At 41.1% G+C, this 18,255-nt stretch overlaps 1 protein-coding gene across 7 annotated transcripts in view; it reads left to right on the top strand.

The window, feature by feature from the left end:
- Positions 1-18,255, top strand: part of SYNE2 (spectrin repeat containing nuclear envelope protein 2) — a 304,665-nt gene that overhangs the window by 130,237 nt on the left and 156,173 nt on the right. For all 7 annotated transcript variants that reach the window (XM_075926397.2, XM_075926393.2, XM_075926394.2 and 4 more), the window contains 9 exons: positions 1,478-1,633; positions 4,731-4,886; positions 6,416-6,681; positions 9,091-11,212; positions 12,743-13,065; positions 13,939-14,083; positions 15,196-15,408; positions 15,848-16,113; positions 16,879-17,047. In XM_075926397.2, coding sequence (XP_075782512.2) covers positions 1,478-1,633; positions 4,731-4,886; positions 6,416-6,681; positions 9,091-11,212; positions 12,743-13,065; positions 13,939-14,083; positions 15,196-15,408; positions 15,848-16,113; positions 16,879-17,047 — 3,816 coding nt within the window. The remainder of the gene's footprint in view (positions 1-1,477; positions 1,634-4,730; positions 4,887-6,415; positions 6,682-9,090; positions 11,213-12,742; positions 13,066-13,938; positions 14,084-15,195; positions 15,409-15,847; positions 16,114-16,878; positions 17,048-18,255) is intronic.

Genomic DNA, 18,255 nt, shown 5'->3' on the forward strand with positions numbered 1-18,255 from the left:
CTAATTGGCCTTCAGAGTCACCCCAAGGTTTTGGGACCTGGGAAAATCTCCACGGGAGAGCTCACTGGACAGCTTACTTTTCTCTGTTTATCAGCCCTCCTTATATGATATCCACCCCAACTCTCCCTTCACTTCCTCTATTTGTGGCTGCTTGGGTTATGAGGTCAGTGTGTCAATGTACTTTCTGCTCGCAGGAGGGCGGCGTGGGCAAAGTGGGGCAAAAGCACAGTTCACAGACCTGATTCTCCAATGTGCCGTATGTTCTGATTTGAGCTGTTTTGTTGCTATTCGTTCGCTGTATCACAGAAGAATCTGCGGTACAGATCCCCAGTCCTGGATCAGGAGAGGACTGTGCTAGGTAAACTGAGAAAAAGATTTTGAAAAAATCTATTCAGGCCACCCTGGCTACAACAAGATAGGGGCAAGGACCTGCCCATTGGGACTCCCATGGCAGGATGGGAGTCAGGGCTGCTATGGCAGGGGCTGGGGCCCGGTGGTTCTGGGTGTGGCAGCTTGGAGGGTAGGTCAGGGGTGGGGCAGTCCTCCCTTGGCTGCTGCTCTGCACAGCTTTCTGGAGCACCTGCATGATGCTAACTAGGCAGCTGCGCAGTGGCATGGTTTACTGGGAACTTAGACTCCAACCCTCTGCCCCAGGCCTGAGCCCCTTTCCACACTACAAACCCTTTGGCCCTATTCCTACCACATGAATTCTGGTATGTGCACCAATATGAAGATGATTAATCCAACCATGGAGGCTTGGCCCCCATCCTGCCCCAAATGCCCTGTTAGCCCAGCCTTGGCCTCTACCCTGTATGGGTCAGGGGGGCCTGAATAGACTTTTTTTTTTTAAAAAAAACCGTTTTCTCGGTTTACTTAGCACAGCCTGGTTCTGATCCAGGACTAGGGAACTGTATGTGTATGATGTGCACCACTCTGGTGCCCATAATCAAATTCATTCCATTCAAGGGTGGGAAAAATTAGAGGGCACACTGCTTGGGACGATCCTCTGGGAAGCTCTTGCCTTCTGTCCCGTAGGATTCTGCTCCAGCAGATGCAGAAGGGCATCAGTCAATCTCAAGCATTAGCTTGGTACATAGGAAGAGGAATGTAGTCTTTTACCTTAGGTATCGAAGAGCCAGACCAGCTAGGGCTTCATAGATCAAAATAGACACTGACAGGAAGCTAGTGCACCCCACATATCAAGGAATGTGAAAAGTGAAAGTCAGAAGAAGAGAGCTAATCCATCACTACCTGCATTTTTTTAGAAAATTTGTTATGATAAAATTACAGCACTGCTTCTTCTTGTAAACCATCTTCTGTACCATAACCTTGCCCAGGGTAATCTGCATAGCTCAGTTGCATTTCCCTCATTTAATTGTAATTGTAGGCTTCAACGCCTTGTCATTTGAAATACTGTAATTATTAGTCAGCATGTCTGATGAAGGCTTTTTGATTACTTGTTCTTTCATTTTCCTAGCACCACAAGGAGAAATCCAGTGATGGAAATAATCAAGCATACAGAGAAAATGTCCAGCAGTTCCAACAATGGCTGTGCAGAGAGGAGCAAATGCTGAATTCCTTCACATCTGAAAAAGAGAGACCATCCTCTAAAGAAACAGTTCCCATTCTTGAGGTAACCCAAGATCAACTAATTCAAGTTCTGTTCTTAAGCATCTTTGAATGTTAACACTTCAGTTACATAGTCTGCTTGAAGAGCTATTGTAAAAGAAGAGACAGCCATTCTCATGTTAAAGTCTATTCATTTTATATCGAACTATTTTGTGATCCCTCTCCCCCAAACAATATATGTTAGGGGCTCTTTTCAATAAAAGGTGAGTCACAGTCAGCTCACAATACCTCCAAATTTAATCCTTATTTTCTAGTGTTTTAAGTTTGGTAGGTTAGAAGGAGTTATACTCAGTTCCTCAGCCCCTCTCTCTCATATATTACAACGATTAGTTCAGGTAAAGCAATCTCCATCAAGTAAAAGAAAGTATATTAAAGGATTAAATGTGGTTATAGTTTGACTCTAATACAATGCTCTATTAAACAAGGAAGAAAAATTGAATAAGGATTGAAAGCATAACCAGATAAAATACTAAACCTACTCTGTTGTATACAAGGTTACTAAATTTAAAAATATGTTAAATTATACCTGACCCATTTAAAATCCTAAATTAGGATTTTCTTACTCCAGATTTCTGCCTAGAGAATTGGTACTAGCCTTGTGTAGCTACAGCCAACGGCCAGATTTGATACCTGTTCCCTAAAATGTAAAGCTTTACGCAGGTACTCATTAGATTTGCCCAAATTCATTCATTGAATTTTAGCTTCAGGAATCCTTTATGCTTTGTAACAGTTTGCCTGAAACACCCCATCCTTATGATATTCTTAGGAAAGTTGAATGTGATTTTTGCTGTTTGACTAAGAGAGGTGGGTATTGCTGCAGGATCTATGTGCTGAGCAGACCTGAGTTAGGAATCCAAAGAGTAGCCATACCTGAAGAGAAGACTTGATCCAAATTTTCCAGGTTTTCCAGGTTCTCTTGTTCCAGGATCTGCTCCCTATTTACTTCGCTTTCAGTAGCAGTCACTTAATGTAGATTTTGGCACATACAGCTGTCTGAGTGTTCCCTACTTGTATTCCATCATCAGTTCTGGTCCCAGTGAGACTTTGAAGTCATATCCTTCTTGACCGTTCAGAATACAGAGGTGTCAGAAGGAAACATTATTTTCCCAGTATATGTGGTATATACTTAGCCCTTCTTATACCTTACCTTTCTGTGTTTCTTTATACCAGTGTTTCTTAAACTTTTTAAGACCAAGGAATACCAAACAATAATTTTTTTTTATGAGGAGCACCATTGATTTTTTGTTGAGCAAAAACAAACAAACAAAAAGATTGGGGCGGCCATTTTTTACTCTGTTGTTCTCCACGACACATCAGTGTGCCATGGAACACAGTTTAAGAAACACTGCTCTACTGCCTTAGAAGAGGTACTGGGAAGGAATTGAGTAAGAAAGGTAGCATTCCTTCCTTGCTCCTCTGGAGAAGTAACTTAGCCCTTTTTCCTAGACAATAAGATACTCCCACTCTTGCTCCGGCTCAGCTTTTCTGGCTGACATATTTGGCAGTGGAGCCAAGACTTCCCGTTACCTAGTATCTTCTGCCTCTTCCTTGCATCTTCTTGGAGTTGAAGGAGGTATTACATTTGCAGCTCCACACTCTGCTGTTCTCAAGCTGCAGTGTGGGGAGCTGCTATGCTGGGGAGAGGCAGAGGAGAGAAATCTTTCTTTTGTGTCCATGTTAGGCTGGACCTCAGCATGTAGAGCTGAAACCCTAAATACATGTGAAGAGAAATGTGCACCATATACCATCATCCGGAATTTTCCCTGTTTCCATTTCACTACTTTCTTCATGTTTGTGACTAGTGTTCCATCTGATGATGCTGTCTTCCCACTGACTCTCTAACAGCTAAATAACTGTTTTCATTTCCTGCAATGTCATGGCCCTTCAAGGCCTCGTAAGATGAAACCTGGTGTTTCTGTCTCAGTAGATACAATTTCAGTAGCTGTGTGGTTAGAAAAAATGGAAAAGTTCCATGACTATTTGATTTTCCTGACCAGGTATATTTGGTTCACAGGAAAAAGGTAACAAGAATAGTCTTAATTTTTGTCATTATTTTATTTAGTTCTAATAACGACTCTGAGGTGCAAGGCACTTTCCAAACTGAACAGATGGCTCAGTCCCTGCACTGAACAGCTCTGTGTAAACAGCCAGGATTGTGGGTGGTGGTACAACATACAAGGCAGATGGCTGAGGTGATATTTGGACACCTCTTAGTGATATTGTGTTGTGCTGACACAATATATTTGTAGTATTATTTATATTATGGTGCCACCTGGAATCTCCCACTGATATCAGGGCCTCGTTGCACTATGTTCTGTACATACTCCTAGCTGGAGACAGTCCCTGCCTGGGACAACTTACAATCTAAAGTGTTGGGGAGGGGAAATAGTATTGTTTCCACTTTACAGGTGTGAAATTAAGGCAGAGAGAGATTAAGTTATTTGCCCAAGGTTATGCAAGAAGTTGGTAGCAGGACCTGTCCAGTGCCTCAGTCAGAAGGCCATCCTCCCTATCAACCTACATATATGGACTATTCGCAAATGCTCTTCCAACTTGCCAGTATCCATCCACTCATGGAGAGGATCATTGCTTTGCAAAGAGTTCAAGCAAGGGCCTTCCATGTACTGGGAGCATGGAGATGCTTGTGACAGTCTGTCATCACTGCTAAACTAAGGGGTCTTAGGAGCAAAGTGAAACAAGAGCAGATGAGCAGGATAGGAGAGAGCTAAACAGGACTTTGAAGACAGTGATAAATTGCATGACCTGCATGCATTGGAGTAGAGTGATCTGGGGAGGAATTCAAAGAGGTGATGATGGGATCAGAATGATGGGCAAGGAGCATCTTTGCATTGTATGAATTGTATTAGTGATATGGGAAACCATAGAGGAGCAGGTTGCATTAATCCAGGCAGGAGAGGACAAGGGTCTGAATGAGAATTTTCGCTGCAGAGAGAGAAAGGCTTATACAAGTTCTGCAGAGGAAAGTGTGTTGGGATTTGGGCATTTCTGGAACACGAGGCTTAGTAAAAAAAAAAAAAGAAAAGTAGAGAGCCTGCATTTTTATGTATACTGTTGAATGAAAAATCCTGTTTGCATTCTAGGGTTCAAATGTGGAAATGGCTTTCCAGAAGCAACTTCTTTGTGAAGCCCAAGCAAATGCTGAATATATTGTGAAGGAGCAAAAGGTCTCTGAGCTGAAAAATCAAGCTGCAGAATTGGATATTGTGTTAGTAAATGAGCAACTAAGAGAGCTAGAGGTATGGAACCAGCAAAGTAATTACATAGCTGAGTTTGTTCAATGTGATATAATATCACTAATCAAAAAACTATTAAACTGTTGCGTATAGTTTCATTCTACATGGGACTGATGATACAGTCCCACATAACACCCTTGTAAGCAAATGAGGGATATGTGAGCTAGATGAAATGACTGTAAAGTGAGTGCACCACTGGATGAAAGACCATAATCAAACAGTAGTTATCAATGATTCATTGTCAAACTAAGAGCGTGTATCTAAGTACGGTTTTGCCATGCTCAGTCAAGGATATGGAACTATTCAATATTTTAATCAATAACTTGTATGACAGAGTGGAGAGTATGCTTACAAAATTTGCAGATGACACCAAAACTGGGAGGGGTTGCTAGCATCTGAAGGGCAGGATTAGAATTCAAAGTAAACTGGACAAATTAGAGAGTTAGTCTGAAATAGCAAGACAAAATTCAAGTGAAGACAAGTGCAGAGAGAACTTCACTTAGGAAGGAAAAGTCAAATGTACAACTAAAAAATGTGGAATAACTGGCTAAGCAGTAATACCACTGAAAAGGACATGGGATGTATAATAGATCGTTAATTGAATATGTGTCGGGAACCTGATAGTTGTGAAAAATACAATTTTGGGGTACATGAACAAGAATGTCATATGTAAGACATGGGGTAATTGTTCTGTTGTACTTGGCAGTTCGTAAGGCCTTAGCTTTAATGTTGTGTCCAATTATGGGTGCCACATTTTAGGAAAAACGTGGACAAATTGGAGTGAGTCTAGTGGACAGCAACAAAAAAGTTGAAAAATTTAGGACACCTGCTCTAAACAGAAAGGTTGAAAAAAAAATTGGCATATTTAATCTTGAGAAAATATCTGATTACAGTTTTCAGATATGTTAAGAACTGTTTTATAGAGGACAGCGATTAATTGTCTTCCATATCCACTGAATGTAGGACAACAAATAAATAGCTTAATTTTCAGTAAGGGCAATTCAAGTGAGATATTATGGGAAAGTGTTCTAACTTTAAGAATAGTTAACTTCTTCCGATGGAATCCTCACTGGAAGTTTAATAAACCATTGGATAAATACCTGTCAAGGATGGTCTAGGATTATGTGGTTCTGCCTCAGTGCAACTGGCTGCATTTGATGACCACTCAAGGTCCCTTCCAACCATACATTTCTATGATTCTATGATCAGCCATATGAAAACATAGTTTGTGTAAGTCCGGCTGCATAAACTGTACATGTCTGTCAGTGTTTATTTTCCTACAAATATATAAATGCTTCACACTTGTCTGCTCATGTGCAATTGTACATATGTCTCTGTGTGTCTGCATAAACGTGCCGTGAGCATCCGTACGCATGCTGACATGTAACTGAACATGCGTGTGTGTTCATGTGTGCACATACATACACAAATCTGTAAATATTTAACCATACTTTGTAAAGACAGTGCGAAGTAAAAGTGGTGAAAATTCTTTTTACTTTTTCTTTTTTCACTGTTAATGGACTTGACTATAGAATTTATACACTGAATTAGAAAAACAGAGAGCCACAGCTTTGTCTCTCAGGCAAGACATATCCCCTCGCTCAAGAGAAAGAAGTACATCCAACCTGCAAACCACAGAAGATACGGTTTCTTGCTGGGACAGGTTGCTTAAAGAATTGGAAGCCATTAAAGAGGTTAAACAACATCATCATCATCTAGTTAATGATTACTTGGGGAATCTGTCTGCTGTTCAGTCTTCCATGAAAATTTTATCAACAGAAAAGGAAAACATAAAAACGTACGTACAAAGAACTTTTTTAGCTTACTGGATACAGGCCAGAGTCCAATACCTGTCACAAACATTTGCCAGATGTAAATCAACCTAGATGAAGTTATTCTGGTTAGGCAATGAACGAAACCTGAGTGTGGCATTGTATCAATTTAACTGAAATTATGTAAGGATAGAGGGAGAACTGTTTTAGTCCACACTAATAACTTAGTATATTGGTAATAACATTACATTGCATTTACAGCCCTTCAGCAGCAATGGTTATAAAAATGATTATTTCATTTATTACTTTTTGCAGTACTAGCGTCTAGAGATCCCAGCTTTGCTGTGTCACATACTTTACCGACACACATTCATATGCTGCAAATGCACCTTAACTGATAAGCAAAGTGTTACTTTCTGTGGTTAGAATGAAATCTGCCAGTGTGAAGCCAAAGATAACCAATACATTTAAATATTTAGTATGTTTTGCAAATTAGCCTTCAAAGCATGGACATAACCTATAAATCATAATAATGATCCAGTTTAATATGGAAACTTTTTACAATTATTTCTGGAATTTCCTTATATTTAGGTAGTTGAACAGAATTGAATTAATATGTAGGCTATTACAGGGAATTAAGGTGGTATAGGTTGAAACTCTCTTAATCAGGACTCTCTGGTCCAGCAACATCCCTGGTCCAGAAGGACCAAGGATATTCCAGGACCAGAGATTCCCATGGAGGGCTGGTGGCTGGGAGCCCTGCCACAGGGCTGGAGCCCAGTAGTGGCAGCAAAACCCAGAGCCCAGCAGCAGGCCTGCTGCCTGGTGGCGACACAGTGGGATAGGGGGCGGGAGACAGCAGGGCTGCCTGGCATGGCTGGAGTCCAGCAGTGGGGCTGCCGCCCGGCCCTGCAATACCTAGCAGTAGGGCTTGGAAGCCTGGCAGTAGGGCCACTTGGCAGCACAGTCAGGAGCCCACCCAGCGGTCCAGCTGCATAGCAGGACTAGGGGGCGGTGGGGCTGCCCAGCGGAGCTGCCTCATGAGACAGGGAGCCAGCGGGGCTGCCCGGCAAGGCTGAAGTCTAAGTGGGGCTGCCACCAGGCGGCGTAGCTGAACCCCTATAGGGGACCTACCCCGGGGTCTGGGAGCCCAGCAGTGGGGCTGAGCTGAGGGGTCGCTGGCAGGGAGAAGCCGGCTGGGAGGTTGGCCATGGCTGAGCAGGCAGTGGCAGGGGGGCCCAGAAATGACCTTTCTTGGTCTGGCAAAAACCCTTAACTGGGACCGGCGAGGTCCTATGTAGGGATGTAAGCAATTAGTCGTCTACCTGGTAAGCATAAGCCGATGAGTAGTGCCTCGACTCGTCGCTTCCTCCCCCCCTTGCTGCTTCTGTCAGAGAGATGCAGCAAATGGGGGAAGCAGGAGCCACTGCTGCTGGGAGCGGGTTTAAAGACCGGTTTCCTCCACCACCGTCTTCATGGGGAAGGCATAGTGGGGGTACTAGTGTGAGCCAGGAATCAGCTCGCTCCCGGCTCACACCCTGTCCCCCCTGCTGCACCTCTGCCTTTTAAATATATTAAGAGCCTAGTGGCTCTTAATAAATTTAAAAAGCAGAGGCGCAGCATCTGGCATGGGGTGCGAGCTGGGATAGCCGATTCCTAGCTTGCGCCTGGTCCCAGATGCTGCACTTCTGCTTTTTAAATGTAATAAGAGCTGCCAGGCTCTTAATATATTTAAAAGGCAGAGGTGCAGCAGGGTTCACTCCTCCCGCTACAGCTCTGTGTTTTCTCCCCTTATTGATTAATCGAGTAGTCAATAGAAATTCCATCGACTACTCGATTAGCTGATTAAACGCAGTTTAACATCCCTACTCCTCAGGGTGCTGGACCAGGGAGGTCCAACCTGTATTTTCAGAAGCAGCTTTAGGAACAAATGTCTTATTGATTAAATGAAATTGATTGATTTAATCTCCATAAATGGGAATCTCATAATTGGTTCTAAACTTTTTACCTTCACACTTACATTGGAAATTACTATAAAACATTATTATTTCTCCCACAATAGATTTAACTTTGTTACTGAAGTTTACTTTTGTTTAACTTTAAAAGTGGGCTGCAAGATAACTCTTTTAATGAACTGCACACATCAGTTAGTACATGTTATTCCTATGCAATTTTTACATTAGAACTTACTGCTATTGCAGTGACTCAAAAGGATAGACAGCTCTCCCTGGGATTATGTAGGAATACCTGTATACTGTAAAAAGTATAAAATGACCAGGTTAAGAAAATTTTAAATAATGCGAACTTATATTGATTATTCTTGTAAGTGAATAATTGTCTGGTTGGTGGGTATACAACAATATTGTCACTTAAAAATGCCTCTAATTCTTCTAATTCTGGAACATTGTTTCAAATCTTGATAATTATGTTGGCAGGGGCCCTGTGAACCACATAGTCCTGGAGAAAATTAAAAAAATTATGGATTCAATACAGAAGGAGAGAGATGTTTTAAACAAGCTGAAAACTGAACAAGATAATTTATCTGGGCATCTGACATGCATAGATAAGGAATTAACAGAAAACCAAGTGAAGCAACTGGAGCGATGGTGGGAACACATAGAGCAATCAGTGCAAAAGAAACATTATCAAGTTGTGTCAGAAATTGATGAATTTAACCTTCTCATGAATAAAGCACAGGACCTTCAAAAGTTGATACAACACCAGCAACATTTACAGGCTGAGTTGAATCCTGAAGATGGACAAAAAAACAAATGTCCATTACTTTGGACCTCAGAGCTACAGGCCATTAAATACAGTGTTTCGCTGTTAAAAGGAAGCACTGAGCTACAGATGAAAAGGATTTGGAGTGAGGAAGAAAAGAAAACTTTGGAAAATTCAATACATGATTTGCAGAATCAGTTGGAAGTACTGGCGCACCAAATTCCTCAGGAGGATGTTTGGATCCTTGTCTCTGATCCCAAGAAATACGAAATCACGAGAAGGATAAAAGACAATATTTCATGGGTCAAAGATTCATTGTTTTCTCTTGATCAGAAGGCAGCACTTTTCCCAGATGATATTACAATACAGATCAGAAATTGCAAGGCTGTGAACAGTGAAGCTCTAGATAAAGAAACTACTCTCGAGTTACTGGCTGATGAGACCCAGTCTATCATTTCTGATTTGAATCCAGAGGAAGTTACTTACCTGAGTTCCCTTTTACAAGAATTGCAGAAGTCATACCAGGCATTTGTTTTAAAATCAGCTCAAAGATTACAACAGCTAGAATTCCAACTGGAAAAGAGGCAGCGACTTATTGCAGAAATACAAAGAGTTCACAGCCAGCTTCAGAACGCTGAGACACTGACTATTCCTGACATAAATGAAACAAGCACAGGGTCTGAACTAGGAAATCTATATGGCATTTTAAAGGACCTTTCAAAGGAAATACAGGACAGTGAAGATCTCATCTCATCACGTCTCCAAGAGAGTCAACACTCACATGGGGAGCTAAACATATTCGAACAATTATTTCTAACTGACCAGTTAAGATGCCTTAAGAATAGAGCTAGGAAAATACAAAGGTTAATCCAGAATAAATGCCATGCAGTGGAAAAAAAGGTAGCCATTTACACAGAGCTCTCTGAAAGGATAACTTCATTGAATCAGGAGCTTAATGATCTATGGTGTGATATACTGAAACTGGAGGGAGAGGAAATATTAAGTGTAAAAGAGGAAGTTAAGGATAAACTCAATGTCCTTCAAAAAAGAATTTTTGATGTTCAATCTAGTTTGTTACAAATAATGAAATACAAGGAAATATTTGACTGTCTAAGGCTAAATTGGGACACTTCACACCTTGATGAATTACAAACTCAATTTCTTGAAATTAAAAATAAACTTGAAGAGAAGATTAAATGCTTTGACAACTGTGTTATAGAATCTGTCAGGCACCAAGCATTACTCAGTGAAATCCAGACCATGATGTCGCATATAAAGCATGAAGCCGACATGCTAACAAATAGCCCTGGCTCTTCCTCGGAAACCAATTTTGTATCAGCACAGATTTTGTGCCAGAGAGTTCAACAAGTCAGGCACTTAATCCAGGAGGCAGCAAATCAATTAAATCTAAATGAAGTCTTTGCTATATCACTGAAAAAAGCTAAGGCACAGCAAATCAAGAGCCTGGAGGAAGATATTGACGGTTTGCATCAATTTCTCCAAGATATTATATTGGATCTTCAGGCAGAGTATGCAAATAAACAAGATTTCCAGAGCACACTGGAACACACATTGCATACCATAAAGCAAATTAAATCTGAGTTTCAGCAGCCACTAGTGGTAGACTTGGAAATGAAAATAATTCAGTCTGAAAAAATGCATTGTGAAGCAATTCAGGACTGGGTGCAAACAGAATTTTGTGCCATTGTAGATCTAATGGGTAAAGAGAGAGAAAAGCAAGAACCACCATCTTGTCTTATTGCTGACGTAGAAGCAAAATTAGATGAACTGGAAAATCTTCAAATACAGCTGAAGACAGATATTGCTTCCCGTCTAGTAAGTATATTTCGTAAGCATAAATAAGACTGTATATCAGCCTCATTAGCACCAGCACTACAATTGACAGGTTCTTTCCCCTCCTTTCCCATCTTTTTCTGTTATAATTCTGTGAGTCCCTCCTTTTTTTTCTCAACTCAAGCTCATCTGAAGAAGTGGGTTTTGCCCACAAAAGCTCACGATACTATATATTTTCTTATTAACCTCTAAGGTGCCACTGTGCTACTCATTGTACATCCTTCTGAAAGTCTTGATAAGCTGTCCCCGAGTGTCTGCCACAGTGTTAATGAAACCCTCACACCTGGGTGTGGTGTCCCGTCCCATCTAGTGGCACTGAGTCTGCTTACAGAGACTTTAATGAGTCTGCTCTACAGCCTTAGCTAATAGGCAGCTGGCTTTTAGTTCATGCAATAGAGGCTCATACACTAAGCTCCAGGGGTCCCAGATTCAATTCCACCTGTCAGCGCTACATTAATGTGTTCAAGACTTGTAGATACTCATTTAAGGCAAGTAACTGAATTAGCGCGAACCTGTCATAGCCATCTCAGGAGTATTAGGATTTTTGGTTGCTTTTTAGATCCGTGATGCCAATGAATGAAGACATTATTTGTGTTAAACTTATTATAATCAAACAGTGCCAGAGTCTTTGGTCTGCTGCTCTTCTTTTGCATCACTCCAGAGGCACACAGGGAGCAGAAAGTTGCCCTATCTGCCCTGCTTGTAATTTCCCTGGCTTGGGGGACTCTCTGGTGTGTGGAGGAGATTGGAAGAGGTCATAGAAAAGTGCAGTCTTGCAGTGTATGGGGAGATTAGAGTAGCCCCTAGCATACGCATGTGGCTTTTCCTTTGATTTATGGATATTCCTAAGGGCATATGAACTGGTATTCTCACCTTCCCAAGTCTGTATGAGGGTCTTAGGGCTTCCATCTACTCTTTAGTCATGAATGCAGTTTCCATTCCCTCCTACTTCCTGTCCCCAGTACTTTGGCAACAGCTGAAATTTTAGCACATACCCTGGAGCTGTGAGTATGACCAGTCATTCTAGGATTTCCACACTCTGCTATGATTAGCTTGTGCAGAAGTGTAGTGCACTTTCCATGCTACCTGACTGTTCCATGTACGTCTACACTGGGATAAAAAACCTGTAGCCTCCCCACAGCTGGCCCACATCAGCTGACTTGGGCTCATGGGGGCTAAAAATTGCTGTGTAGATGTTTAGCCTCAGGCTGGAGTACAAGCTCTAATGCCTTCCATCTTCTCAGAGTCCCGGAGCTTGAGGCTCCATCCCATGCCTGAATGTCTGTATGGCTATTTTTAGCCCTGGAGCCTGAGCCCTGTGAGTCCAAGTCAGCTGGCCCAGGCCAGTTGTGGGATTTTTTTTTTTTAATCCTCGTGTAGGCATACCCCAGTGGTGTCTGGGAGCATCACTTGCTAGCCCAGCTCATGTCACTTCTCAAAATGGTCATTTTGCAAGCCATTGTATCCTGCAGCTTTTCTTGGTTGACCTTTTTGTCTTCTGAATGCTTTCAGAATGCCCTTGATGAAGCTCAAGAGAAAGTCAAGCTGTATACCGAAGCTGTTCAGAGGGCTTCCGATCTCCTGACTGAATATGAAGCCAGAATTCTCTCAGCAAAAGTCGGCCTTGGTAGCCTACAAGAGTCCTGTCAAATCCCACATTGGAAACTAGAAGAATTTGAGTCTGCCAAGGCGGACATAGAGGATCTGTCTGCCAAATTGGAAAACATCATTACACCTAGAGCCAAACAACAACTGAAACAAACTTTAAGTGAACTAGTCACTAAGAATTCAGTATTAAGGGAGCAGACCCAAAGAAGGAGGGCTGATGTGCAGAGGTAGGTTCAAGTGATGTAGGTAGGCAATGTTCCATGATACAAGGAAGATGATAGACAGTAAATGAGGGGAAGTTTTGTTTCTAATGTGATGGATTCTTTATAGTTCAGTAAAAATTGCAGATACATGGTGTTCCCAGATGCTTTGCTAATGTGTGACAATTATCCTAGAATAGGCATATTTAAATTAATTTATAAAGCATTTGCTTTGAATATATTCACACAAGTGTACCAGTCAGCACTCAGTCTGGTGCAGGGATCAAAAAAAGAGAGAGAGCACCTCTAAGATCTCTGGCTTTGCCTCCTGGTACAGAAGGTATCTTAAGATGCCCCTTCTGCAGGCCATTCTAGATGGAGATAATTAAGGCAAAATCAGCACCCGGATCAGAATGTCTTCTGCTCCCAGCTCTCAGATATGTGCATTGAAAACTCATTTTCTCTTTTTTTTTCTTTTTTTTTAATTTGCTCTTTGCTTGAGATCTAATGTCTTTGATTATGTCAACAATAATATGAAAACCTACTGTAGAAACAGGAATTGTTAAATTCTCCTTCTTTTGGGCTGCTTCCTGGCTGAGCACCAGGAGAGCACAAAAGTCTTCAGGTCCTACATACACAATTGGTGTGTGTGTTCATATAAACTATATTTTGGCAAGATAGTGGTAGATAAAATAAAATAAAAAAACAAATCTGGAGGCCATTATACATCTCAGTTTTTAAGGTTTCTCTGATATCAAATCTAAAATATTTGGCAGATATTACTTTAGAAGATATACTTTTCAGATCTGTTTGTTACGTGTATGCTTACATCATGCATTAAGACTGAGGAAAGGAAGATCTATGGTAAAATTTGAGTGGTTTGCTAATTCTTTTTCATAGGTACTTTGAAAAATACAGCAACTACTCAAAAATCAAAGAGAAGATATGTGCTAATCTCAACAAAATGGAAAAGATCCTTGGACAATCATTATCCTCAACTCCAAGGTCTTATAAGGAAGCACTTGAGCACTTGGAGCAAAGTAAGGTAAGCATGGCTCTGAAGTTGATTAAATGGTGATCCAAACAGATTCATTAGCTCTTGAACCAAAAGAGTAGACGGAGGTAGAGTTAGTAGGCCTATTCTTTCCGGTAGTTAAGTTTAAACCGGTCATGGTGTTTTTGAAATCAACGTTATCTGTATTTCAGATAATTTTGTAACCATGCAAATGTATTATTTTCAGCCCAATTTCCTCCAGGCTGCTTGGTTGGGACCTAGACCTAGAAAATTCTTGACCCTGTTTTTTCCTTGGAATAGGAGGAGAGGGAGAGAGATCACTTCTTTTTCCCTTCAGCCTGCTTAAGACCCTTCCTCTGCCTCCTGTTCATCCCTGTGTTAAAGAACAACTAACTTAACGCTTTTCCTGCCTTACTGTTGTGTTGTACACCGTAGCTCAGGCTTTTTATATTGTATGCCTGTAATTCTTCTGTAATAACGCCTGTCAAAAACTCAACCCCTCAAGACTCTCCATCCCTAGTGAAGGGCATTTCCCATCAGGAACAACAAAACAAAGATTCTACCCCTTCACAAAAAAAGAGGAGACTGTTCAAAAAGTCAATATAAGGAAACTTCTTAAACACTGGAGGAGGAGGGACGCGAGAGAGAAATCCTAGCACCATGAAGACCAGTGGAAGTTTTGACATTCACTCAAGACTGTTATCTTTCTTTTTGTGAGCTTTCCTAAAACTTCTACAAACATTTTATTCAAAATGAGATGTGATATGACATTTCAGGGGCATTGGTTTCCTGTTGTGAGAGTTAAAGAAGTTGAAGGTCAGGTTTATAAAGGTCAACCTTAGCTAAGTAGCTATCGCCATGTCATTATGAGGATGAAGTGAAAAATAATTAGGCTGGTGATCTGTCGTAGATATTGAATAAGCAAATATTGTTTTCATTGGTAAATGTGGCACACTCTTTCTCAGATTCTCTCTCTGCTTTGCTTACCCTGGTCTGTCTTACATTATCCAATATAAAATTGGCCCATGAGTAGATAGGCACCCAGAGTACCTGTTGTTTAACCCACAGTACTAATCACGTAAGGAACTGTTTTATTATTTATCCTGATATGCAATACTGTTCTGGTTGTTACTTTTCTCAAGGTTTTGGTGTCTCAAATTCTTTCGGCTGAAGAGGATCTCATGACGTTGAGACGGGATTCAAGAGATCTGAGCATGATGTGCAAAGGTGATGGCATGCTTGTCCAGTTTGTGTCCACACTGTGGGGCAAGTGGCTTGGTTTGCTCGAGGCTGCAAAAGAATGGGAGATGAACTGTGAGGACCAAAAACAGGAATGGAAATTTGTCAATGAAGAGGTGAGTGGCTTAACAGATTGTTTCCAAAACATTTTACAAACATAACAAAATAGGATGCTTAAAGAAGATTATGGGGCCAAATATTCAGGCGGTGAAAATCAGTATAGCTCACCTGAAGTCAATGGAGGATAGGTCTGTTTACACTTGCTGACTAGCCCATTATTTAAAACCTTTTCTTAATGTAAGTACTGGAGATATTTATAGACGGAACTGAATTCAGTGGGCTACTCATTGGGTTTGAACGATGCCTGTGCTTATATCTTTTGTTGGATCAGAACTAAAATGCTCAGCACCCTGCATAATGAAGTACTGAGCTCTCAGTGCACACACTGAGTTCCCATTGCTGTTAGTGCGAGTTCCATGTGCTTGTCAAGGACTTAATATAGTTTGAAATGCTAAAGGAATCCTACTTTATCTTATACTTGTATTGTTGATTTAGGTGGAACGGCAGTCAATAATTCTAGATAATCTTCAGGAAGAACTACCAGAAAGTCTTAAAGAGAAAGAGAAGGCCTCCACAAATGCACTTTTAGAATTGCTAGACTGTGTGGACTGTTACAAGGAAAATATGGACAGAGAGCAGCTGTTACTGCTTTTACTACTACATCGTATAAGAAGCATCCTGAATGTGCCTGAAAGCACAGAGAGAGAAACATCGGTTCCCATTCGATACGAGATACATGCCATGCAAGATCGATGTAGAAAGTAAGTGCAAGAAACGACACTTCAGAAACATTGGATGCAGAACTAATTAATAGCAGAATGTTTTAAGAAACTCACCTGCATTGTCTTCATACTTAGAGAACATTTAAAAAAGTTTAATGGATTTTAGATGTGAGCTAAAATGATGTGAAATGTGAAATCTTGAATTGTAAAGAGGTACTGAGGACTTGCAGCTCCCCATTCATTGGAAAGGATGTTGCAGATGTTCCGCACCTGTGAAAATCAGGTCCTGTGTGTGTATTTGTGTACATTTTTTTTTACCTTTATCACTTTATTGCTGCCTTGTTTACCAGATTTTCATAGGGTCTCAACCTAGTTATCCAACTTGTGAGCAAAATTGTACACTTATATTTCTTCATGCTTGCTCTTTGGCATCTAAATTTTTATGTGCTCACTGTTCAAGGCCTGTTTTCACACCTTAGCTGTAAGTATGCAAGTTCCATGTCAAGGCTACACTGGATGGTTAGATGGCTGACCTGCCTAGTTTGCATCACTAAACATACTAATTAACATTTATCTGAAGATTCATGTGTAAACAAATGTTTATACTGAAATCAAGTGTAGAGTCTTACGTATCAAAAAGTAAGCATGCCAAAATAGAACAGTGCAGGCACAGATTTGGTTCTAAATGTATATTTTTAAGTATCAGTATTTAATTTTGTAAAATATATGTTGGAGTATTTCACTTTCCAATGAATAGTGAGACTAATATTTAACGTATTCCTATTGCAAATCTCTTTTCTTTAGGCTATCTCAAAAGGCTCAAAAACACAAAAATTCTATACAGTCTGAGATTCAGGAAAGAGACAAGATTAATGAAGAAATAAACTCTGTGAGGATGTCATTACAAAATACCTCATTTTTGTTGTGTGATGGAGAGTCACAAGACTCTACTGAAAAGGCAGCACAACTGGAGGTGAGTGGAAGACTGTCACATGGAATGTAACAGTTCTGAGTTCAAGATACCAAATTTGACAGAGGGGAAATCAGTACCTGGAATATTAAAATGTGTATATGTAGGTAAACGTATAAACGTGTTCAGTGGTTACATGCGGGGGGATGGTCCTCCCTCCTGCACTGCTGCCTCTGAACCAGTTCCCCACATATACCAGTTCACATCTGTCCCCCACACCTCATGCTGCTGATACAGTGGCAGCAGCACGAGGCGGGGGCAGGGAAGACCTGCATGTAACTCTGCATGTTAACTGACAGATGACTAAATAACATAACCTTGGTATTTGCAGTGTTTCTGCTAATGAGAGTACTGAAAAAATTACTCAAATTCTCCTAAGAGATACCCTATGGTAGATATCTTCAATAATCTTTTTCTTATATTTAATACTGGCAGAAATACCCAGCGTCGCCCAGGGAAAATATAGTAAAAGGTGTGATGATGAACTACGTCAATTACATTAACATAGCATACTTTATTGGAAATACTTTTATCTTATATATTACTTTAAGAAATTAACATAACTAGTGATGTGTTTACAAAACGACAGATCCCATAGAGTCTCTTTTCTCAATCCCCACAAATCAGGAAGACCCATCTTCCCTTAAAAACTCTATGCAAACCAATGCCTGCAGCCTCCTTGCCAGAAGTCCTGAGAAATAGAGGGGATGTCTCCTGGGCTCTGCAGCAGCAGCAAATCACTGCTCCCAAAGTAACCACTCCCTGAATGCCTTCAGTGCACGCTCCATGGGGCAACCTGAATGGACTTCCTAGCGGCAGCTGGACCAGTTGTATTGATCAGACAAAGTGAAACACCTTCAGACCAGGTGCAATGAGTGATATCTAGATGATCAGAACATGCAGCACCTGAACGTACCTGTTCTAATGAGAATAGACTGTTCTGAGTGTACCGTGTCCTCCTCAGGCTCCACGGTGCTCTAAACCGTGTCCTCCTGCCCACCTAGTCTTTGTACTGTGAGATGAACCCTGCAAAGTGCATAATGCTCACTTGCTGATAACGCACACAGCCCTTCCAGGAGAACGCACGCAGCCCAAAGGAGGGCAAGTGGTGGGAGGGCTCATTTGGATGTAGGGGGAGGGAAGCAACTTTAATTTCCAGAAGGGGTTCAGTCAGAGCCTGGCTGTGTGAAGATGTTGAGAGGCTGTGATAG

The sequence above is a fragment of the Pelodiscus sinensis genome, chromosome 5 (assembly GCF_052426305.1).
Source record: "Pelodiscus sinensis isolate ZL-2025 chromosome 5, ASM5242630v1, whole genome shotgun sequence".
NCBI lineage: Eukaryota > Metazoa > Chordata > Testudines > Trionychidae > Pelodiscus > Pelodiscus sinensis.